The 26,131-nt window shown below is 38.5% G+C and overlaps 2 protein-coding genes across 3 annotated transcripts in view; both read left to right on the top strand.

Annotated features, from left to right (window-relative positions):
- The window catches only part of Emc2 (ER membrane protein complex subunit 2), an 894,248-nt gene that overhangs the window by 569,317 nt on the left and 298,800 nt on the right, over nucleotides 1–26,131 (top strand). The gene's annotated exons all lie outside the window — the stretch shown is intronic.
- Nucleotides 11,635–26,131, top strand: part of Trhr (thyrotropin releasing hormone receptor) — a 43,434-nt gene continuing 28,937 nt past the window's right edge. For both annotated transcript variants that reach the window (XM_032914981.1, XM_032914990.1), the window contains exon 1: nucleotides 11,635–12,518. In XM_032914981.1, the coding sequence (XP_032770872.1) occupies nucleotides 11,730–12,518 (789 nt within the window). In that variant the 5' untranslated portion in view covers nucleotides 11,635–11,729. The remainder of the gene's footprint in view (nucleotides 12,519–26,131) is intronic.

The following is a 26,131-nucleotide window of genomic DNA, read 5'->3' on the forward strand; positions in this document are numbered from 1 at the left end:
TCATCTTGGTCCTTTGACATCAATGTATGATTTTTACGTTTCTTTATATAGCTCTTAGTCTTCATAAACACAAGTCATATATTAAGGCTTATATGCATGAGAGTCTAGGCATTTTCCACAATGGAAGTGAAGGATCACAATCAGAGGTCACAAACAGCATTCCTGCAGGCATTCAGTAAGCAGGAGCTGTGAAGTTTTACACATGGGATGAAAGCCCAGTTACACAAGCAGCAGGTCCAACTTCACAATGTAACAGTAAAATAAAGCCTTGTCTATCAAAGAAAGAAACGAACATTCTCTTCAGTTTCCCCAAAGTAACGAGCTAGGGGAGATGCTATGCATGATTCCGAGCCACCGGAACCTTCTGTGACTCTCCAGCAGAGGTTGAAATGATATTTAAAAAATCCAAATTAAAAATATAACATGTCATCATTCTAAGGGTCATTTCACAAATGAGGAAATAAAATCACAGGGAATGGAAGAAAATATCCCAGGGCCATTCTATTTATGGGGTACTAAAGGTTTTTTGTTTTTAATTTAGGGAGTGTGTGTGTGTCTTTGTGTGTGTGTGTGTGTGTGTGTGTGTGTGTGTGTGTGTGTGTATAGAAGGCAACTGTGTGCATATAGAAGTCAAAGGAAGATTTTTTTTCCGGGTGTTAGTATTCTTTCACTTTTGGGAATCCAGGTATCAAACTCTGAACTTAGGGCCTACACTCAATCATTTCTACTCTCTGAGCCACCTTGCTATCGCCTAACGATTTGGGGGGAAGAATTGAGTCTTTTGTTTACATAAACCAGAAGCCCAGCTGTCCTCCTTGTTTTCCACAGCTGGAGCCATTTGTTTTAAAGACACCGGATCACTACAAAGCACACATTGTCAAGAGTTTTGTCACTTTCTGTGTGTGACATGCTGTTAGAAATCTGTGTCTAAAAGCAAGTGACAATCTTCTCCTTCTCCTGGCTTGATCCACCTGGAGAAGGAAGTGGTAAACACTTGACATAATCAAATTGAAACAAGACCAAGTGAGGCGAGTTTAAAGTTGCTGCCCACGGCATCTCTCTTGAAAGACAGTCCATCAATCAATAGAAAATGCTTCAGAGGCTGAAGTGCACTAGCCCTTTAGGTAAGCCATTTCAGGGAGGATTTATTAAGGATAGGTATACTATTGGGGACACTTTGTTTTTTCCTGTCACAATAGCATCTTGTAAGAGAAAGCAAAATCTACTTTGTAAATGTTCAGACTTTTTCAGTTATTACGGCACAGGAAGTATCAAATATTTGTCCCAATGACAATGTCCGCATTGGAAAGCATGCTGTCAATGAGTAGACGGGAGCAAACTGTGTTCTGCCTTCTGCTTCCTTCTCTTTACTGTACACATTCTTCCCTGGACATGGAATCTACCTCTCCTCTTTTTATTCTCAAGACTGAGGTTAAGCTTTAAGATCACTCACGAGGTTTTCTGACCCTGCAGGTCAAAATAGTGGTCACTATGATGCATAATTGGGGAGCTCGCATAATTTCTTATACTCTCATCATCATACAATGTTTTAGTGTAACTTGTATTGTGTGTTTGATTATTGCTCCCATAGGACAACAAATTACTTGCACGTGGATGGCTTTGTCTTATATATCTTTGTTACCTAAATTCCCTGGAATATGTAGATGCATATTATATTTATTGATGCCTAACATATGTTTTGTGAATGGTATTGAATTTTTAAAGTTGGCACAGCCTAGAAGGACCTAAAGACATGCCCTTCAAGACTTTGATGGTTTATTCTTTTTGTGTGCATTTTTATTCCTTTTTCATTCTTAAATTGATTAGATCATCTGGCTAAAACCCAGAAATAACCTGAACACTGACAGTAGGTGCTCTCGCCAAGATTGTTGCCTGCAGAGGTGGCACACCTCCCTAGAAATGCTGGGGGTGAAGGACCTGCTCATTTTCCCCCTCTGATAGTATCTTTCAAACAAATGATTTTGCTACAAACCTACAAGGAGATATGCAGCATACAGTATTCTCATACCATCCCTAGTTTCTAGAGCCAGATTTCCAACTTGGCATTGATTTTGTCCTTGGAGAAGTTTTTCAACCTCTTAGTTTCCTCATTTGCAAATTTATGTATGTAATAATATCTATCTCTTGGAGTTGGTATAAGAATTAACTGAATTATTGCATGACCAAGCCCAGCTCAGTCAACAGGGTCTCAAGGGAGGGAGTGAAGATTGAAAAGAAAAAGACAATTAGACAGCATTACAACATGACTCCAGCCAGGACTGAGGATGAAGTGGGTTTATTTTTTTTCCAGTCTGCTTTTATATCATTCTAGGTACTTGCAGAGAATAGGGTTAGTTTGTAGAACAAAGACAAAGTAATCAAACAAGGTAATAAAGAAAGAGATCACACAAGGTTAGTAATCAAACAAAGCAGTAAGCAATGTCCCAGGGAGTTTCTGGGTCTGGGGGCTTATCAGGGTTACCAAGACAACCGGGAAGTCACTCATTCCTCTGCTGTGTTTACCTTGATCCTTTCATTAGCCTAAATGTAAATACTCTTATCTGATCCTACTTTCTCCTCCTCAGTGACAAGTACTTGGCAAATTTCTATTAGCAGCACCTAAAGCTTTTGACATTTCCCCCTTTTTTATTTCATAAACAAGATGCATCTGTCTTAGGTTTTGTATATCAAGTTCTTAGAACAGTGTCGAGTGTTAGGATCAATTTAACTATTCTGCTATTATCTATACACATTAACAAAATGAGAAACTTGCAAAATATCACCTGACCATGTCATCTACATTAAAAAAGATTTCTCATGAAACTTTAACTTGGTTTCTCAGCCAAACACGTGATGTCCCTGCCAATCAATATGAGTATCTTTTATGTATCCATTTATGCTTAGTTCAAGTGAAAATGAATTGCTTTCTTTTAGAATGGGCAGACTATACAATTTCAGTTAGAAAGATCAACAAGTCCAGCCCTTTATTTCAAGAATGTTTTCATCAAAAGGGATCTACATTATAGCCCTGGGGTTCTGTTCTCTATAATACAAATGAGCACACAGCTTCTCGCTGTTGTCCCTGTACATCCCACTAAAGTGAGAGGGATTTCAGAAACAGAAACCTCCAAGATCAGTAAGATCAGAAAGATTTTTTTTCCCCTTCTATTTGAATTCTAGCAACTGCTAAAACTTAGTATATATTTTTGAAATTATAGTTCTAGTAATTTCTACTAATATAATTTCACTCAATCTTACAAAAGGAACTCAAGAGGTAAGTATTTTTACTAATCCCACTTTGCATGTGAGAAAGTAAAGGCACAAGGAAGTTAAAGGACTTTCAGCCACACAGGCATTAAGCGAATTGAGAAGGAAGTCAAGAGTCATGCAGAGAGTGCAGGCCTTTGTAATCAAGCTCTGTCCCCAGGAGAATTCTGTCTCTGCCTGCGCTGTGCAGTAGAGCACAGCATGGACCCTCTGAGGGCAACACTTAGGCTCTCACTGTTCTCGCTGAGAATTTGCTTGTGTGGGTTTTACTTCCGAGTCCAGCTCTTTATAACCCTCTTTGCCCACCCCCCACCTATGGATTGGCTTCTCCCTGGTCTTGAAAAGCTTCTCTCTATCATTCATTTCTATCCCCTGTACTCCCTTGACCACGTGCACATACCCTAGCGATAGCAACTGACCCTTTGCATTATAATTGGAAGTTTATGTAATGTCACCCATGCCAAGCTAGGAACTCCTCTGTGCTTACTATATTTATGAATGCCATTGCAGGGGTTGGCATATAGCCTACCAAATAATTGGCACATGAGAATAGAGCTCTTAACCACTGTGAATGGATGGAGAGGCAAACCTCTTCCCTGCAGGTAAGAAATCACCTTAATGTTGATCTTACTTCCTTCACCACACTTTCTCCCTGCCAGTCTTTGTCACAGAGGTTTTCCTAGTGAGCTGGGCATTTGAAGGGAAAATATAAAAAGGCATCTTAGAAGTATCGCTGTTATTTGTGTTACACTAATATTTTAATATTTCCACCATTAAAGTGGCCTTTGATTATCTGAAGTGTGACAGGTTTTGCTTACCTCCTTTAAATAAGATACAAGTTCCTATCATGACCCACGCCCAACACGCTCAAAACTAACGCACCTTCTTTAAGTTTTGGACCACCAGGGGGCTGGCAGACAAAATTCCCATGGAGCAATATAAAACCAGTAGCTACACATCAATGGTAGGGCGACCTCAAAGTACCACCAAATATTCAGCTAATGTCAATAATCTGAATCCATGACTGAATTTTTGTCATAATTTCTGGCTTCCTTGCATTTTGAAGAAAGAAGTACATATCTGGCTTTAATACTATATGCTGTTCTTTCTGTCTGAAAATAATACGTAAGCCAATACAGCACAGGGGAGGCAAAGTATCATAATACAATATTATTCTGTAAATAAGTTACCTGATTCCTCGGGTAATCAACTTAAAACTTAATAATTATAGCTAGGACAGGTTAACGATATACCATACACTTGTCAGACACACTGTCCAGTGGCCAGTATGCAATTAAACCTTCTATTTACTACTCTATCAGCATGAGGGGAATGTGATTAATAAAACTGATAACATTATATGTGCTAGAACACCACTTAACATCCTCAAAATAATATCAAACTTATAAAAATATCTCTTGCTGTAGCCAATGAGCTTTTGGTGGTTTGGGTAAGACACATCACTATAGAGACCATAATACCATATCACCAAGGAGACAAATAGCACAGCCTCAAAATACATGATTCCCAGCATGACAGCAACAAAGGAATGAGAAACACATGATTTTCTCTATACACTTCCACACCAGACCACAGACACTGACAGAACAAGTGGGCAGAAAAGTCAATAGGGGTGGGGAATACTTAGCATATCAGCCATTTTGAGCTAATCAATATTTACAGAACACCCTGGCAAGCAAAAGCAGAGCACATGGAATTTCCATCAAGATAAAGCATGTTCTAGGTCATAAAAATAAATCCCAACACATTAAAAAGATTGAAGTCATATTTAGTAGGAAGGTATAGTCAGGAAATAACAACAACAACAACAATAAAAAAAAAACATGTCTGGAAAATCTGCACATATCTGGAAATTAATTAGCCCATTCCTAAGGTCTTAAAGATAATATAAAAAGCAAGCTAGGAAACACAATGCACTGGCATCTAGGAGATGGCTCAGTGGGTAAGTGCTTGCCATGAAAGCTTGCAGACTTAACTGCAAATCTCCAGCACTCTCTCGTATAAAACAGTGAATGTGTCTGTGAACTCCTGTAACCCAATTCCTGTGGAGGGTAGAGACACTGGGGTTGGTGGAGCTTTATGCATGCCAGTTTCACTCCAGGTTCTCTGAGAGATCCTGTTCCAAGGGATGAAGGTGAGATATCATAGAGTAAGATGCCTAAAATCCTCCTGTGTCTGCAGCTAAACACACACACACTACACATTACCAGACAGACAGACAGACAGACAGACACACACACACACACACACACACACAAAGAAAACAGTGAACTTAATGAGAATAAAAATATAACATAGCTAATTTAGTGCAATTCACTAAGGTTAAAGAAGAAAATTTGTGCCTATAACACTTACGTTGAAAACAATCAATGAACCAGTAAGTTTGTGAAAAAAAAACTCATATATGTATACTATGAAATATTGTACAGTAGCAAAAAATAACAAAACACTGATTCTTACAAATGTATTGGTTAAATATATTTAAATTATGCTAATTAAATAATCAGACATATACACTATAATTCCATTTATGTGAAAATTCTGTACAACAAACATATCCTAGAAATAGAAAGCTGATCCATGACTAGATGATGACAGATTCCTTCAGAAACAGTATATACAGATCGCTTTACGATGACAGAAGTTTTCTTGTAATATGACTATAAGAAACTTAGTTGTTGTAGCTCAGAAAATTTATAAACAGAGTACTTTTGTTCTATAGAACTTGCATTTTAGCGAGGTTTTATTTAGTAATGTATACACAAGTTTTATATGTATAAAATTCTAAGAGCTCTGGGAGACAGTATATATAAGTGTGTACCTGTGTAAAAATATGTCAATGATATAATAAAAATATATAAGACCAGGAGAGCAACCAAAGGTCAAGTTTTATATTGAAGAGCCCAGTGAGGAAAAGAAAATGCCATCTTAATGGGAAAGAATTATATAACTTCATAAATGGAGGGGATTTTTACTTAAAGTTTTTAGAAGGCAAAGGAAAGACTAAATTCAATCCATTAAAATATTCAGATTTCACACTAGGGTTCTTACAAGAACTCCAAGTTATGTGCATTTTTGAAAATCAGTTTATTGTTTCATAAATCATGCAATAAATCAAACTAAATGTGAGCTCACAATCCAGACAGTTTGATTAAAGTCTATTCTTTAATCTTTTGTTAGGTCATATCCTTGAGTAACACTTTAGGGAAATTTCTTCAGTGCTAACCTTTCCTGAACATGAGGTACATCTGACCAGATAAGAACAGTACATACCCACCACAAGGAAGGGAAGCTATACATGTGTACTGGTTCATTTCAATTTTGTGTTTAAATATAAGATCTCAATTCCTTCACAGGCATGGACCAGGTAATAAAAATATGCAAGGCACATAAATTAGAAAAGTAGTGCCCAGCTCAGATAACATACACAGTGTCTCTTACAGTTCTGAACAAACAAGATGACATGTCTTTTCTATTAAACGAAACACAAATTCCTGCTTTAGTACATAAAGCATTTTTATTTGCTAACCAAAACCCAGAAAATTTCTTTAGCTAATCAAAAAATTTCAACAAAATAAAAGCCTATTTTGACAAATTTTTTTTGGTGCATAGTTTGTCAAATGCCTTTTGTTTTCCTCCAAGGACAGTGATGAACCCTGCATGTGCATAGAGGAAGTCTAAAGCTACTTCCTGTAATGTGGAAGTGACTCAACCTGGAGTTATACTGACTTCGTAGCCTCCCTCCAGAACTCAACGCCTCCTATCCCAGGGACCAGAATCTTGGTACAGTGTCTGAATCCTAATTTGAAAGATGATATCATATTTCTTATTTTTAGAGCCCATAAAATTGCATTTCATGCTATTTCTCCATAAGATTTGCTCTACTGTTTTCTGAGCCTGTCACCTCCCTAAATCTTATAAAGTTACCTGAGATAATTTGACGCCGCCCCCATACCGTTCTGTAGCCTAAAATAACAAATGTGGATAAATAGTTGCCTGTTAGTGAATCGTGATGACTAGTGAAGGACCACCCACCCACACCTGGACATGGGGACACCTCTCTTATGGATGGCTCCTGCAGCTTGGATAGTATGCTGCTGTGCATGGGCTGTCGGAGGAATTTTGGTCACAGAAATAGAAAGTTTTTGTGGCAACTAGGAAAGATAAAACCAAATACCATGAGTAAGTCATCTAACTGAGTATGTGGTGGGTCCAAAAGAAGTGTTTGCTCTTTTCTCAGGCTTGAAGGGAAAGGCTAAAGCAAGATCAGAAAACAAATGAATGAGCCCAAGCTAGGGACAATCTTACAAGGTACCCTGTGAAGTTTGATTTATTTTTCTTGTGATGAATGTGGTACATGACTAAGAAACCCTGTCTAAACAGCAGAGGGCCGGAAATACAGGCAAAATGTAGACTTGAACTGTGAGTTTGTCACCTTGGGTCCATCATCTATACCCTAACTGTGTCTTCGCCTACTATTTCCAAAGAAATACCTTTATTTCTCTCTAGTTAGAAGTACTCAAAAACATAAAGACCACAGTTGGTCTTTTTTAAAAGATGCTATTTCTAAGATACTATTATTTATGATACTATTATTAAGAAATCTTAATGCAAATATAAGAGTTGCTATCATCTTATTCCTCTTTTGTGTTTTTTTGTTACAAATAAAATAATATATTACGTATCAGCTGGTTAAGATTTGTGAATAAAAAGCCTACTTTACAAAATCATAGTTAATTCAATAATATAATGTTGTAAGGATGATGAAGTTGATTAAAAACATGATGAGATCTGACAAGGTTGGAGGTCAGGGTCAGGTGTCTAAGAATGTTTTCCAGACCATAAAGAACAAGTTAAAGGGGAAAAGACTCAGGGATACTGTGAGTCACAGCCTAGCAAGAACCCTCATTAAGTACCCTACGGGCAGTCAGTCACCCAATGTTTGTCTCATCACGGCTCAACTCCTCCAGGTCAAGGAGGTAGGGAAGTCTTCCCCGACCCTGTGTAATCCTTGCTGCTTTCTACAACTCTCCACAGCTCATTATCACCAGTGTGCTCTCACAGGTTTACACAGCTCATTTTCACCAGTCACAATGTCATCTCTCATCCCCTCTTTTAAAGGAAGCTGTGTTTTTCCTCTAGAGTGTTCCCAGATGTTACCTTCTCTGGGAGAGCTCAATAGGGTCTCTCTGTCCACTGTACGGCCACCCACAAGTGCCTTCGTTTCATAACTCAAGCCACTGAATGTCTGTTTCGAGTGTACAACTCATGCAACTATTTCTAAATCTGTTTCTCCAAATAATTGTGAACTATTAGAACGTAAAATGTGTTTATCTCCCAACCATCCAGAACATAATAGGAATTTAGCAGTTATCTGTTCGGAGAAGAAACAGAAGTGCTGAGCATTTATTCAGAATATAGATGCTGAAGAATGTCAATAGAAATGATTTGGCTTGGAGATGGAATTGGAAGAGCTGACTCCCCTGCAACTGCTCGCTTTCCAGTAAAGACCGCTGCACAGCGGTCACAGCCCACCACCTGTGAGATCTGAAGGCTGAATAAAGGCCCCGGGGGAATGAGAAGGTAACATTTGCTTTCTGAAGTAGGATTTGTAGTGAAGTTAGGAGAAAGTAGGAAGACAATGCCTCCCTCGCAGAGAGCATTTTCATCCTGATTAACTGGCGAGAAAGAAACCATTCTGAGTAACCTCTGCCCTGTAGACCAGGGAGAAAGGGTCAGTCTGTTAAGCCAACTGAAGGAACAAACGAATATGCAGGCACAAATGTCCCCGGGAATAAAAGAGTGTATGCTTGATTGTTGTCCTCCTTTTCTCTCTAAAAATCATAATTCAAATACTGACAGAGATCATACATGCATGATTACTGAGAAGGGGGTGACTTATGTGGCAGATGAGTAGAAGGCTGTGAGGCATGTAGAGGATAGATTACATCCTACATCAAGGAAGACAAACTTTCACTCACAGTTGGGAGCTGTCAGGTAACCTCCATGCAGGATTGTCAGCCCATCAGAACCACGACCCTTTGACTTGTTTGAGAAAAAATATTCCGATTTTAATATGCAATTTCTAGATTTTGAAAGGTAAAAATGATCTAATTGTTTTAAATCACACTTGAGCTGCCTCTGTTCAGTCCAAACAAGACACATCTGAATGCTGAACGTGGCCTCTGAGACATTAACCTGTAGCAACAGTGAATCTGGGAAAGGAAATGTACTAAGGTATCCCTCCACGTATCAAAGGGTGGAGGTCATATATTCACTATGGTGCTCAGTGTTGCCTTAGCCTCATTGCTACCTGGCTTTGAGCACAGGGGTCAGATGCTGGCTCTGATGCTCTAGGGGTCCTGTCTACTTAAAATAGACTTCTCTTCTGAGGAGGATCTGATCTTGTAAAACAGAGAATTGGTGCCACATGCTGGGAGTCCAGCTAAAGGCTCCTTTTCATGGTGTGCTGGTCAGGCAAAAGCACACAAATATTAGCAGTTGATGTGTTCAGTCCAGAGGAGAGCCATGTTACAGACTTGCTACAGGTGGCTTTAGAGAGCTGAAAATCAGGCTGGCTTGTGTTTTTCTAAAATGACTTTGAGTCCGCAACACATTTCATCCCAAGTACTGGGGACTGCAGTGACTCTTGGCTAGAATTTCACTAGATAACTGTCCCTCTTAGAAACCCAATTGAGATAAAGCTTTCGTGGGTTGGTCCCGTGGTTGCAATTTTAGGCGATAATATAAGGGACAGAGGTGCCTGCAGCCAACAGAGGGCCTCAGAGCATGACCAGAGGTGGATTTTGTTAATCTTATTTACCTGTTTTCTTTGTTTGTTTGCCTGTTTGTTCATGACACAGGGTCTTGGTATATAGCGCAAACTGGTTTCAAATTCACAGCCCTCCTGACTCCTGACCACTGCGATTGCAAGTGTACACCCCTACCCCAAGTCTTCAAGTCATTTTTTTTAAAAGAGCCTCAGAAGCTCACAGTTGAAATGGTTTAAAATCTATTTTACCTCATTTTTCATTCAGGTAAAATGAAAGCAGGGAGCAGGTTTACTGCTTTAGTGGAAAAACAGTACAAGGGTTTTCCACAACAAAGAGAAAAGTTTCAAAGCAGACGCTATCACATCTCCTTTTGGCCAGAAGATTTTGCTACCTCCTACAATCCCATCAACCAATAAGTAGAAACGTATTTCAGAACAGCTCAGGCACAAGAGTTTCCGCGAAACTTAGAGCTTCTTTACCTGCACGCTCAGCTCAGCTGCCTCTAGATCCTTTTATCTGTGATCAGCCTCCCACACTGAGAGCTCTGTCAGCCACATGTTTAAAAGTAAATTCTTCCACAGAAGATTCTGAATCAGTCAGGATTGACTAGCACTTGTGTGTGTGTGTGTGTGTGTGTGTGTGTGTGTGTGTGTGTGTGTGTGTGTGAGAGAGAGAGAGAGAGAGAGAGAGAGAGAGAGAGAGAGAGAGAGAGCACTCTCATTAAGGGACGATCTATGGTTTGACAGCCTCTGTGCTGTTCCTGCTGCTTCTGTTACTGCGGCTGTGTGGTCTGTCATGAGTTGAGACGGGATGTGAGGGTTTAGAGAAACTGCCGCGCTGAAGCCTGAGCCTCTGCTCAGTGATCTTCCTGCCAGAGGGACTGGACAAGATTTCTTCTGCATGATTGGAAACTTGGACCTATTAGCACGTCATCTACCCAGAGAAGCAGGCAGCGTGACAGAGTGAAGAGGTAAGAGAAGAATCTGTCTTCTATAAAGGTTGGGGACTTAGGGCATGGAGAAGTTAAGTGCAAAACCTTGTTGTTTTATACCGATGATACTTCATTCCTAAACCTGCAAGCAGTACCTAAATTCCTACCAGGTTTGACCACAGTACACTTTGGCTTTTTCCTCAGATATTTTCTTTTTCACTGTACTTTTCTGGAGCGTCTGAGAGATTTCTTTGTATTTGCAGCTAGCACATTTTTGGGGTTTGGTAGTTTGGAATTGTTTTATTTTTGTTTTTCCAACCAGACCCAGTTTCAAAACAGGACATTTTTCTGCTTCTCTTTTCTTAAGACATTTTCTCTGTGAAGAGTTGTTAAATCGTCCCTTTTAATGTGATGTGGTCAAAACAATACTTCATTTTGCCTAGAATTGCCAAAAATAAATAGATAAATAAATACGTAAATAAATAAATAAAAATAAAAAAGGAGTTTTCAGATGTGCTTTGGCACCCCATTAGTGTAGAATCTCCGAGGTGTACAGAGAGGAAATGAGTTGCCTGTGAGTGTGATTTGATTGGAAATGGAAGGATTGCGAGTGAACATGTGTGTGGCTTTTCACAGGGGAAAGAACTACTGCAAAAACAAGCAAACAGCACAAAAGGCAGAGGCTGGAAAGATGTTTTAGAAAGTCTCTGTGTCAGAGAAGCTTCAAGCCCCTGAAGATGGAGAATGAAACCGTCAATGAACTGAACCAAACAGAGCTCCCGCCTCAAGTAGCCGTGGCCCTCGAGTACCAGGTGGTCACCATCTTACTTGTGGTGGTTATCTGTGGACTGGGCATTGTGGGCAACATCATGGTAGTCCTGGTGGTCATGAGAACGAAGCACATGAGAACCCCTACAAACTGCTACCTGGTGAGTCTGGCTGTGGCGGATCTCATGGTCCTGGTGGCTGCAGGCCTCCCCAACATCACCGACAGCATCTATGGTTCCTGGGTCTATGGCTATGTTGGCTGCCTCTGCATCACGTATCTCCAGTACTTAGGAATTAACGCATCTTCATGCTCAATAACAGCCTTTACCATTGAGAGGTACATAGCAATCTGCCACCCCATCAAAGCCCAGTTTCTGTGCACATTTTCCAGAGCCAAAAAAATCATTATCTTTGTCTGGGCCTTTACATCCATTTACTGTATGCTCTGGTTCTTCCTTCTGGATCTCAACATCAGCACCTACAAAGATGCTATTGTGATATCCTGTGGCTACAAGATCTCCCGCAACTACTACTCACCTATTTACCTAATGGACTTTGGCGTCTTTTATGTCATGCCAATGATCCTGGCCACTGTGCTTTACGGGTTTATAGCTAGAATCCTCTTCTTAAACCCCATTCCTTCAGACCCTAAAGAAAACTCTAAGACGTGGAAAAATGACTCAACCCATCAGAACAAGAATTTGAATTTAAACACCACCAACAGATGTTTCAACAGCACCGTTTCTTCCAGGAAGCAGGTAAGCAAAGCTGAACTTTCAAGTCAAGACAGGAAATATGAAATAGAGTTTTCTGTGAGATGGGATCAACTTTGTCCTACTTAGCTGATGGCAGAAGCAAAATACAATCATGCAGATGTCTCAGGGCATAAGCTTCTGCTTTGCATATTAAACGCACCTCTGGGTCAACTGAAGACCTAAAAATAAATGGAGGGATTTGATAGCACTTTAGCAGGAAGCAGTTTCATATTAAAATATAGGGGACTGTAGACTGAACCCCAGAAACCTTGATTTAAAACACTTGTTCCTCTCTTAGAAATGTTATCAGGACAGTTAGAATACTTCTGGCCTCTGTGGGGAGAATTTCTGTTGCATGACAAAGAATTTCCTTTCAGGAACTGTACTGCCCATTTACCAAGAGACTTTGACAATAGATTAGTGAGTCAAAGTAAGGGGACTTTTCTTACATTGTATGGTTACTCACAACTGGCTCTCACAAATGATAGGTAATCGGCCTTCTTTGGTTGGTCTTGATGAGAAATGATTCACTAATCCTTTTCTATATCTTTCCAAGCAATCTTAGTACACAGGATCTGGGAATATATTCTCCTTGGGACGGGAGGGGTGCATTCAAAAGACTGGCCAACATCAAATTGAATCAGTTATAAACAATATTTAATGTAGGATTTCTAGGATAACTAGAACTCTTTTATGCTTCCATATAACCTAATGTGTGTGTGGCTGCAGTGGAATGATGCTTTTATTAGTGACTAGAGCATCTCATTTATAAGATAATGCAAAATTAGAAGGCGCTATAGCATATACTCATCTGTTTGTGTCTGCACAACTGTCCTGAGATATTTATGAGCTTATCATTAGCTCTTTCTCTTTCTCTATTTGTGATGAATATGAAGTAAATATGTATTCTCATAATGAAAAAAGAAATCATGGAATCAACTGTATAGTTTCTTTTAAATCAATTGGTGTTTTTTGCAGTTAATTCTATTTATGCATGTAGAAAACTGAGTGTACTTTTAGAAGCATGTTTGTGCTTATAAGTTCTTAAACTCTACATTACCTAGTGTGTTATGAATTGTGGCTGGATAAATTGTGACATGTGCATACATGCACATGGCAGAGCAAACTTATAAAACTGAAGATGCTTACAATGAAGAGAGCTGTAGTTAAAGAGAATGCACGCAGCATTTTAAATGACATGTGACACTTAGTTCACATGACATATATTACGAAGACAGAAGGGAGCTCTTGACTAACTACTATGAAGTCTGCTTCTGAACATAGACAGCAGAGCTATGGTGTCTATGCTAATACAAGGTGTAGCTGGCCATTAACCAAAGCTTGATTCATGGAAATGGTGAGAGATACATTGGCCACTTGTCAAGACAAATGTTAAGAACTACAATATGACAATATATAATATGCACATCTTAATTAGGGACCAAACATTAGTTAATATTAGCAGCAAGGTAGGTCAGTTGGAAAATGTGTTCCTTATACTCACATTTATATTCTGGTTATAATTTTTTTCAAAAGCTTGTTTGTCTGGCCTAATGTCCTTTCTTTCAATTACAGTCATTAGCACCGATCAGCATTAATAATGTGCTTTAGATTGCTAATTATGTTACACATTCACAATCTTTTCAAAGGGTGGGAATGCTGAACAGGAGAGCAATGTACTGTTTAGACATGAAAGACTGGCAGCTCAGGGTAAGGAAAACCGAAAGGGTGAGAGGGTGGGGGGGCAGAGGTTACCCTGAGAATTGTTGATGATGTTCCAAGCAAAAATAAGATTCTCTATAGCAGTGGTTCTCACTCTTTCTGATGCTGTGATCCTTTAATACATTTCCTCATGTTTTGGTAACCTCAACCATAAAATTATTTTTATTGCTTCTTCATAACTGTAATTTTGCTACTGTTTTAAATCATAATTTAAATATTTGTGTCTTCCAACAGTATTAAACCACCCCTGTGAAAGGTTCTTTTGACTCTCAAAAGGGTGGTGAACCAAAGGTTGGGGACCACTGATCTACAGGGAAAATTTAAAGCAATGTGAGTAACATGCAAGACATAGAGTTGAAAAGATGTACCATTCAATATGGTATCAGGCTCATGTCTGGACCATCAGTATGGTAGCAGGCTCACGTCTGGAAATCAACATGGTGTCATGATCACATCTAGACCATTCAATATGGTAGCAGGTTCACATCTGGACCATCACTATGATCGCAAGCTCACATCTAGACCATTCAATAGAGTAGCAAGCTTACATTTGGATTGACAGTGGCAGTCCCAGGGAATGGGATCACAGCTGTGAATGAGGTCTGTTTGTTCCAAAGTCAGTGACCTATGCTCTGGACCTTTTTTTTTTCCTAAAAATATTTCTTGATTCTTCATAAGGTTAAACTTTCCATGTCCTGTAACCCAAGGATGCTGATTTTAATATTTCTGTCTGATCTTTTTCTTTTAGACAAGTATTTCAATAAATACTTATTGGGACCAGGTCCTTCTAGCCAAGTTACTAAAAACCAAATCAACATAGTTTAGAGGGTTACATTTCTTTTTCAACGAAAATAAAAGAAAGATTTTTTTCTGTGAAAGACAAAGGTGATGCTTTCTCTGCTTGTTCAGTTTTTACTTGTATCTCCAGTATAAAAAGTCTAGATCCAAACCTTTTTTTTTCCGATTATTCAAAGATTTGATTGGATTTTTGTAAACCCCTGAGTGGAGATCAATTAACTTCAGCCTTACTCCACTCTGTAGCTAGAAGGTATGTAAAGATTGCCTGACTGAATCTGTCTTTTGTTTTACAGTGGGAGATTCGACTGTGAGAAGACAGGGTTTAAATGGTGGCATTTGTTACGTTTCAGCTCTGCCTTCACAGAGCCACAAGCTCCCTCAGTGATTTGGCCCTGTGTTCAGCACTGTGACAGCCATCTCTGTCACAATTATCTCTATCACTGGCTGTGCATTTTTGCATAATTTGTTGAATCTAAAATGTTTGGAAGCACAGAAGCCCTTTTTGGTAAAATTCTATACTATCAATAAACAAACTTATTTCAAATATTTACTTTCCATGGAATGCAGGGATATGCAAGGTATCTTACAGACCAGGTTTCTGATTTTGTTTTCAGTCCCACCACATGGCAGTTCCTCCTGTTTTACAGTATAGGGAGTGGTGGATAGGGCCACCTAGTCCTAATAGAAGCTTCCAGAGACTTTATTTATGTTTATTATAGTTTTTTATTAATACAGTCTTTAAAGAATCAGCTGTTCCTTCTAGGAAGTGCTTAGGACATCTCTGCTTTACTAGAAAAACTCTAGAAAGCCCAAGACACAAAGCCAGCTTCCCTCTCTAAAGTAACATATGCTGTTTGGGGACGACACTGATGATGGTGGCAGTGATTAGCAGGTTATGAAGTAACTGTGTTGTGGGTGCTTGGGGGTTAAGAATAAGAAAACAGTACTCTCTGTCAAAGACCATCACTTCCATTTTCTTATGTTTCTTTTCTTCTACTTTAACTGGATCAGTTTAAATTATTATAGCCACCATATTATTTATGCTTGCTTCTCACTTTTACTCCCAAAATATTTAAAGTAAATTTTTTAAAGAGAGCACAAATAGTACAAATAATCACAACTTAATCAGTTTTTCTAAGCCCCAGTTTTCTCATCATTAAGATGGTTAAAAAAAAAAATTCACTTGTAGAATTCTTGCTGAAATTGAGTGAGTTGCACCAGACAGAATTTGTGTTTGCTCTATCCCCGCCTGTCAGCTGCTTTTCAGGAATTAAACCTTCCTGCACCCTTCTGTTCTGCTCTGAAGCAGCCCTAGACATTTAGGGTTTTTTTTTTTTTTCATGGAAGTAAAGGTTCTAATGCGCATGGTCTTTTCTCTTTCTGCCTTCCTCCAGTCTCGCTCTAAAGTTAACCACTCCTATCTGTGATACACGTGTGTGTGTGTGTGTGTGTGTGTGTGTGTGTGTGTGTATGTGTGTGTATATAATGGTGCATAAATATGTACATGTGTGTGGTGGCATATAAATATACACATGCTTGTGTGTCTGTATGTGTGTGAGTGCTGTGGTGTATAAATACATATGTGTATACAGTGGTATATAAATATGTACATACTTTTGTGTGTACCTATGTGTATATATGTGTGTATGTGTGGGGCAGTGATGTAAAAAGATATGCATGCTTGTGTGTGTGGAGGCCAAATACAGACAAAGCATGTCTTCTTCAGTTGCTCCTTGTCTTGTTCTTTAGACAGGTTCGCTCCTTAAGATAGCTCACCCATTTTGGTCAGTGAACATCTAGGGATGCCCTGTCTTTGCACTTATAGTGTTGGGGTAACTGACACAAGCAACACCACATATGGATGCAGCAGATCTGAACGCAGGTTTTCATATTTGTGCAGCAAACTTTTTTACCAACTGAGCCCTCTTGGTAGCCCAATGTATTCTCTTTAAAGAAACAACAAGGAAGGCTTCAGTAGGTATAGTCAAACTAACATGGAAGGTGGAAGGCTCACAAGGCCTCAACTTTAGACAAAGAACTACAGGCAATGCTGAAAGCAGGAAAATGGTTTTCTGTGAGGAGGAATAGACAAATTGATTATCTAATATCAAATGACAGGTCTGGAAATGTCTAAGTAACATCATACAGACTAAGGCAAGTTTTATACATATCTATACCGATATCTCTATCTATATAAATATAGATATGTATGTATCTACTGAGGCAGGCTTCCTGCTATATATATTTTTAAATATTATATACATAGATACATACATACATATAAACACACATACACATGACTACACATGTAACAACAATTAAAGAAAAGGAGGTGATAAAATTGAAAGAGAGTGAGGTAAGGACATATGAGAGAAGTCAGAGGGATGAAAGAGGAGGGGAAACTATATAATTAAAATCTCAAAATATTGTATGTGTGAGTGTGTGTGTGTGTGTGTGTGTGTATTTTAAAGAAAGAAGCAATCTTGAACAAAGCACAAAGCAACTGCAGTGTGGTGGTACAACACTGTAATATATACACTAGAAAGGCGAGGCAGGAAGACAAGTTTAAGGCAGGCCAATGGAATAGATCAGCAGCCTACATATCAAGACTCTATTGAAATACATAAACAAAATCCCCCAAAAAAACAGAAACAAAGGACAGAGGCAGATGCATAATAGTGGAATGGCCTGGATGTAGGAGTTGGGAGCTCAAAGGTTTTTAGGTTTCATGACTCATGCAGCTGGCAGCTGTGTGCACATTTTAGAGAACAACCCCACCTCCCTTTGCTTCAAGATCCAATGAAATAACTCAATATAATATCTCAATGTAATTTGTAATTTTCTCTCCCAGCCAGGAACTCAGCCAATGAATGGCCTTACAAGGCAAAGTAAAGTGAGTTTTTCAGCACCAATCCCTCATTAAAGTTTTCCCAAGTGTACTTGGGCTGTTTCTACAGGCATACCTTTGACCTTTGATAGTTTTATCTCTTCCAATCATGTGAATTCACCTATGTTGATAATATAAAAAAATCTCTAAGCTAGAAAAACAAAATAGTTTGTCACAACACATATGTAGCTAAGTGTGACGCAAAAATCCAATGCCACCCTGGTCTACAGCATGAGTTTTAGGACAGCAAAGGCTACATAGAGAAACCCTGTCTAAAAGAAAGAAAGAAAGAAAAGAAGGAAAGAAAGGAAGAAAAAAAGAAGGAAAGAAAGAAAAAAGAAAGAATAGCTTCCATTTCCTGATTCATATACTGTTTCAAGGATATTTCCCATAAATGTACAAAATGATAACCTCTGCAGCTGTATGCTTTGTACCCTTCATTCTAGATGAGTACACCCTGTTTGTAATTTTGAACCAAGATTTCATCATCAAACATATGTGTATTCTACAAAAGAAGAATGCCTTTACCACTGCAGATCTTAAGACAAGCTATTCTTAAGAACTATTTTGTTTAGTCAATTCCCTCTATGACATCACTGAATCTCTCCAAAAGCTTTCTTCTATTTCCATGCTTAAACCCACAACTTATACATCTTGTCTTAGTCAGGGTTTCTATTTCTGTACAAACATCATGACCCAGAAGCAAGTTGGGGAGGAAAGGGTTTATTCAGCTTACTTCCGAATTGCTGTTTCATCACCAAACTTCAGCAGGTCAGGAAGCAGGATCTGATGCAGAGGCCGTGGAGGGATATTACTTACTGACTTGCTTCCCCTGGCTTACTCAGCTTGCTCTCTTATAGAACCCAGGAATACCAGCCCAGGGACTACACCACCCACAATGGGTCCTCCTCCCTTGATCACTAGTTGAGAAAATGCCTTACAGCTGGGTCTCATGGAGGCCTTTCCTCAACTGAAGCTCCTTTCTGTGATAACTTCAGCTTGTGTCAAGTTGACACACAAAACCAGCCAGTTCAGGTCTTTAGTATAAAGCTTCAGAGAAGCCATTTTCTGGTTCATATTGATGATTACATGTTGAACATCACAGATTTACGTCAGATCAATAGGTCTAATTAATCTCATTCTCCTCTTTACAAACCTATATCTCTCTCTTCCCTGTTTTATGCTTCCAAAATAGAAACCCAGGAGTCTGTTTAAACACATTTTACTCCTGCTATCCCCTAACCTAAACCCAAGCAGTAACAAAGACCTAGTGGTTCTAGTGGTAGCTCTCAGGGTTGACCCCCTTTCCCCCACAACACTAGCACTGTGCAGATGCATGCCTCTCACTGTTCTGGTTCAATGCACACCTCACTATCCCTCCAACTCCTGCTCTATCTACTCCAGCTAACTGCCTGCACATTACTCACTAAATGATCTCTCTCATGCAGAGCTACATTATCAAACATAGTTTTTAGGGTTCCCTTAAGCTTAACATTTAAACTACCTGGCATAGCAAATAAAATCCTGGCACCTTCCCATACGTTCAGCTTCATCCCCCATAGCTCTCTCAACTTAGACTTTATGCTCCAGCAGAATTGAATTATTTTCAATCCTCTGAGTAGGCTCTGTTCTCAGCCAGAACATCCTTCCTCTGGCAGTTTCCCAATTGTCTTTCAAATCTCAAATCAATCTCTCATGCACCCCTTACAGCCTTTCCTGAAATTCTCAGTTACACAGCTGATTCCCTGGCTAGCAGTACATGTAACAGTGGTTTTTCCTATGCTTCTATGGTATTTTGCAGATATTTTTGATTTTGTAATTTTGGCCTCTCAGAATCATTATCTTGTCTGTCTTTTATACTTTCGGATATCCTTAATAGTAAGAACTTTCATCACTATGTTCAGAACTGAACGTGGGCTATGGTAGCTTCCCAAGTGTAAGGACGCAGTGGTATATGGTAGCCTGGGAATACAGGTTTTGCAAGAGCAGATTGTCCGTCTCTCTTCCCCTCTCCACATCATAACCATCATAACATTGTTGACCTCGCTTATTGCAATTTCACTATGAAAGTCAATAAATGTAAAGGTAAAGTCCTTCCCCTTTCTCTTCCCACATATTTCTGTTTGTATGGCTATACCTTAAATACCACACTTTTCACATGCAATATAAGTAAGAGTGTAAAAACTTGATGCATGACTGCTTCAGGTCTCAGTTATGCCCAACACTCTATTTTGCCGCATGAGAAAATTCTACCTATGTGTGCCCAATCCTTCCTAATTATAAGTAAATTTTGCATCTCTTCTATTAAATCCTTTTTAATTCCAAAATAACACAAGTGAAACTAATCACTGAATAATAATTAAGTTAGCAGATAAGACCTTTTTAGGAAGACTTTTTTTTCCCCTACAATGCTCACAAAGCCAACTCAGAAACACCAAAGACTCAGACAATTCACATTGTAATACAAAATCCAGTTGCCTATCCCACGGGCTTTAAAAATCCTCTCCAAAATGAAGGAGCAACTTTGAACAGAAGGTTCAAAGAATTAAAGCAATGGCAACCCAGGGAAGATAAACCATATGACCATCAGTGCAAAAAGAGCAATAGATCCAGGTGAATGGGACTGTCCCCCAGTGAGTAATTTTCCTAAAGTACTTTGTGCACAGCATAGATAGCTAGATAGATAGCTAGATAGCTAGATGATAGATAGATAGATAGATAGATAGATAGATAGATAGATAGATAGATAGATAGATTTCTCTTTTGTCTGTCATTGAAAACCTCATCATGGTTTATGGCTTTCCTTACCTATTGTTTCTTTAATTCAATAATCATTTGTTGAGAACCAATTTCAGGCCAGGCACTATTTCAGAGAAGCAATAACAGTCATTGTTGTATAGAACTTACTATAAGATGTAAAAGATTGACACTAATAACAAGGGGGAGAGAGGACATTAAGGTTTATAGTGCACAGAAGAAGCAACAATAAGGGAGTGATTATGGCACTTAAGGTTGGAGAGCAATCCTCGGATGCAGTAAGACCTGCTCCTATTCTTAAAGAATAAGCCCATGTCTCAAGTCAACAGAGAAAGCAAAGGCTTTCAGGGAAGCAGAGGTCATCTGTGTAGCCAAGGGGCCCAGAATAAGACCCTGGCAAGTATTTTGTTTCATTCGAAGGCATCTAAACTTGGTCATAAAGCACTGAAGAACCACTGTACTATAGCCTTTCCTAATAACAGTAGAAAATGGGCCTTGACTTTTGCAACTTGGTTCTTAAAATTATATGATCTAGTCAGCAGGAATCAAGGAGCCAGAAATGAGGATTTTTCAATCTAGCAAGATGATTGTAAGACTTGAGGTAAGAAACAATGATTGAGATGGGAAGAAAGGACTGCAGGTGAGAAATATATAAAAGCAAAACTAGCAGTTTAACAACAAAATTTGACAGCTAAGGAAGACAAAGTCTTAGCTGAAATGTAGTGACATTATTAAATATAGCACAGAATGAAGATAAAGAACATTTTTTATTTACATGTATTTCTTCTCCACAGATTTATCTACAGTTCACACACACACACACACACACACACACACACACACACACACACACACAGTATCAACTTTATACCTTGTGATTTTTACTTAAGTGATTCCCTAGCTTTCCTTGTAAGCCTTCTCTAATTTTTCACTTTGGTATGTTTCCATGATGTTGCATTCAGAGTCTCAGCTTAAACTACAGGTAAATCAAAGGATCCTGTGCACTAGAAACATAAGAGAAAGTTGGAAAACATGCTCTCTATAGTCAGAAAAACACAGGGAAAGTCTCAGGTCACTATCTGTATAACTTTTTGTGTTAATTTACTGAACTTTAATTTTATATTAATTCTTCTCTCTCTCTCTCTCTCTCTCTCTGTGTGTGTGTGTGTGTGTGTGTGTGTGTGTGTGTGTGTGTGTGTGTGTGTGTATGTATGTAGGAATTATAATACAGCTACTCTGACAAGGGATCACATCTAAAGACCGTCTCGGTCTCTGTGATCCCACTGGAATGAACACCTTTAATTCCTCTGGCTAAAATACAAACACACCTTTAGTACATATCTTTAATGCCTCTGGATAGAAAACAGAAACTCTCTCAGTACACATCTTTAATTGCAAACAATGAAGGTAAAATTAGTTTGTAGAAGGAAGTTAAAAAGTGATGCCTAATTGAGGGGCAGAAAAGAATGATGAATCAGAGAATGATTTGACAGAATGAATAATAGGATACACCCCAACTCTTAAGAGAAAAAGGAGAGAAGTAGGTGAAAGAAGTAAGAGAAGAAAAGAGAGAGAGAGAGAGAGAGAGAGAGAGAGAGAGAGAGGAGTCAGTTACTAGGATGGTTTCACAGATACAGGTTGCAGCTGAAGAGAGAACAAGCCAGAGAATGAGAAGGAAACAGAAGATTAGAATAGATTGCCAGAGTTAGTTTGAGGCCAAATAGAGCAATTATTCAGTCAGAAGCTGAGAGAAGCCAGTTTGAATTAGTCAGCTTGGAGAGGATAGGGGACCAGAACAGCTGAGTTGAATAGCCAGTCAAAGTTCAGAAACAGCAGGAAGGCTGAGTTTATGCCTTCAAGACAGTTATATCTGCCAAATAAAACTGAAATCTCTCTCTCTCTCTCTCTCTCTCTCTCTCTCTCTCTCTCTCTCTCTCTCTCTCTCTCCCCCCCCCCCATCTTTGTGTGTGTGTGTGTGTGTGTGTGTGTGAACACATGTGATGGGTAGGTGGTAGTCATTACATGACATGGTTCACTCTTTTCACAATGTACGTTCTGAGTATCAGATTCATGTGGTCAAGTTTACAAGCTCCTTAACCTACCAATGGATATAGTCAGCTAAGTTTATTAAACTTGACACTTCAGTCTATCCATGCACAGGATATGACATTAACAAGAGTCATGCATTAGGTTTCTCTGAAGTAATTCCAGAAGTAGTATATCATAAGTACTCAAAAATTAACACTATATCTAAATTATGTGTTTTCATTACTTTTTAAAGAATTTCATACAATATATTATAATCATATTCACCCCATTCCCAACTCCTTTCAGATCCATTTCTTTCCCTATCTACCCAATTTTGTGTCTTTGTGTCTTTCTTTTTTAAATTCTATCAGGTTCAATTTGTGCAGCCCATATGCTCTTAGATGTGTACTCAACTGGATACTCAACCTACCCCAATCCATATTCCTAAAGAAAATTGACTCTTCTTCTCCAAGCAGTTTTCAGTTTTGAACTAGGAGTGAGAGTCCATGCCCACTGCCGTGCTGTGATTTTGTCTGCCTTAAGCTTACACTGTCGGAAGCATTGTGAGTTCATATATACTACTTCCTGGTGTGCCCAGAAAGCAGCTTTCTCATAGCCATCCACAACTTCTGGCTCTTTCAATCTTTCTGTCCTCTCTTCTACACTAGTCCTTGAGTCTTGGGAGGAGTAGGAGTGAGATGGATGTACTATTTAGGGTTGGTCACCATTTTTCTTTGCACCTTGGCCAGTTGTTCTCTGTGTTAATTATCATCTGCTGCAGAAAGAAGTTACTCTAATCAGAATTGGGAACTACACTAATATATGGGTATGAAAATAAGTCATTATGAGTTAATTTAACATAATATTTTTATTTAGAATAATAGTAGTAAACTCTATCATAGAACCTATTATCTATCTAGCAACAGGTTCTTGGTGCTGATAAAATACGAGGAATTGGTTTCATCTTGTGGAGTGGGTTTTAAATCCAATCAAAAAGTGGTTGATTATTCCCATTGCTATTGAAACATTGGGCATGTCTTTCCAGGTCAGTAATTATTAAAGTTCCCAGGGTTCACAGCTAGGTAAGATTCCTGATTATCTTTATCCTCTAGTAGTATGCATAAAACTTTCTAGTAGTATGAAAGCTATCCAGTAGGAATTAAATTTCCAGATCAGGGGCTGAAGAGTTGCATTAGCAATTAAAATAACTGTTCTACCAGAGAACCCCAATTCTATTCACAGCATCCACATGGTAGCTCAAAACTATCTATTACTCTAGTTACAAGGTATACAAGTCTTTCTTCTGGCCTTTATGTACACCAAGCATTCGTGTTGTGTGTTCATAAACATTCATGAAGGAAAATTACTCACTTATATAAAATAAGGCAAAATTTTAAAATCTTGCAAGTCTGTACCAACTTGATTTCTCCATTCTATTCAAATCTGTAGTGTCTTTCCCACGTGACTTTACTGTCATATTCTGAAGAGTAAACAAGAGCATTGGCTGTATTGTTTGTGGGTCTATAAGATCTCATTGGCCAACAATTCAAAAGCATAAAACCCATTCTAGGTGTTGGATTTTTTGTTTACTAGCCTGTGGAATCTAATGCATTTAATTTAAAAATATCACTTATTTACTCATTCACAAAATATTAAAACTATAGACTGATATTTCTGCACTATAGATAATCAACATATTTAACAGAACATGAAGAATACTAAATCAGCAGGCCATTCCTGAGCCCCTCTTATGTGCTCATAGAGAAGCACACTAGCTACACCTCTGAGAAGCTGAAACAACAGAACAGAAACATTAATTGAATTCTTATTGTGTGTTTTATACTATTCCAGTTCTTTGAACAAATATATTAACTCAGAAAATCTGCACAATAATCTTAACAAATCAGGACTAACTAGGAAATAGGAATGCTTTGTCACCTGCTCCAGATCACCTCTCTAGTAATAAAGCCAGGGTTTGAGCACAATACTTCTGTTCCAAAATAAAAGGGCCATGATTAATTTTGTGGAAGTTTAATAAATTTATTGGAGCTGAAAGTATGAAAGTCATATTGATGCTTAAGAAAAAATGGTTTAAGAGAATGAAAACAGAAATGTAATTTCAGAAAGATGATAAAAATTATGTGGAACCATGTTATCAGTAGAAGGATAGAGGAGAGCCTAGTATGAAGGATGTTTTGTCTGAGGAATGCTGACATATAGGCCAAATGTTCATTTTATGGAAACATGGGAAATAAACTTAGGGGACATTGAGATTGAGCTGGAACAGTGGCCCCAGAAAACCAAACATAATGCACAGAGCAATGCTAGAGAAGTCCCATTTTGCAAATTCTAGTCACCACACTGGTGGAGCTCCATTCTAAATAGCCCTTTAATGATAGGAATGTAATTAGTTCGTTATTGTTGTTGTTGTTGTTTAGTGTATATATTTTCAAAACTGCCTCTACTCCAGAAATCATACTTTGCTTTGGAATGCACCAACTTCCAAAATCTCCTTTCTATTGAAGTTACCTCAATTCCTCTGTGATGGTTTTCTCTATGCACCAAAGGTGATGTATCCAGTTTCATTAAACTTGCAGAGGCTCACAACGCAATCTCCCTTGCCTCTTAATATCTTCTTCCAATTCAACTCAGAGTATTGCTTGAATAATTTAAAATGCAAATGATACCATAACTCTTCAAATTTAAATCATCTGATGTTTTCATTTGTGATAAATTGAAATCCCAAGTTACTGTCATGGTATCTTGAGACTTACATGATTTTTTTGCTCATTACTCTCCCAAACTCATTCCCAATCATGTATTCTGCCACATCTTGAACCCAGTAATGTCATTCCTTACTCCTAACCATTCTATAGTCTCTTATTGGGTCTGTTATTCTCAATCCTTCACCTTGTAGATCATTATTCATTTCAGGGTTTCCTGATCTTCCTGGGTAGAACTTGGGGTTCTCCACTCTCTTTGTTTCATTGGTATAATGCTCCATATTACTGATAATTTTATTCAATACCTGACTCTTCTGCAATGCCATACACTTCACAGCAACAGACATTATTCCGTCAATCTTTGTGTTCATGATGCCTCTTGATGCGTGTGACTATAATAAGTGGTGGTTAACCCTCCTCATGAAGGATGGAGGAAATACAAGAATCAAATATGATTCCACAGATTTTTTTCAGGAGATTGAAAATAGTAAAAATATCAAAAGAAATATCAATGAAAAGACATTAAAAATACAATCAGAACAGTTTCGGTTCAGACTCCAGGTAATTTGTAGGCTTTGAAAATATTAGATAGTGAGTCATCAGTATCAAGAGTGTGGAATTGAGAAACACTGGAATAATGGAGAAAAGTGTGATAAAAAGTGACCTTAAAGAGGGAAGAACAAATGAACACTTAATGCTGC

The sequence above is a fragment of the Rattus rattus genome, chromosome 1, assembly GCF_011064425.1.
Source record: "Rattus rattus isolate New Zealand chromosome 1, Rrattus_CSIRO_v1, whole genome shotgun sequence".
Taxonomy (NCBI): domain Eukaryota; kingdom Metazoa; phylum Chordata; class Mammalia; order Rodentia; family Muridae; genus Rattus; species Rattus rattus.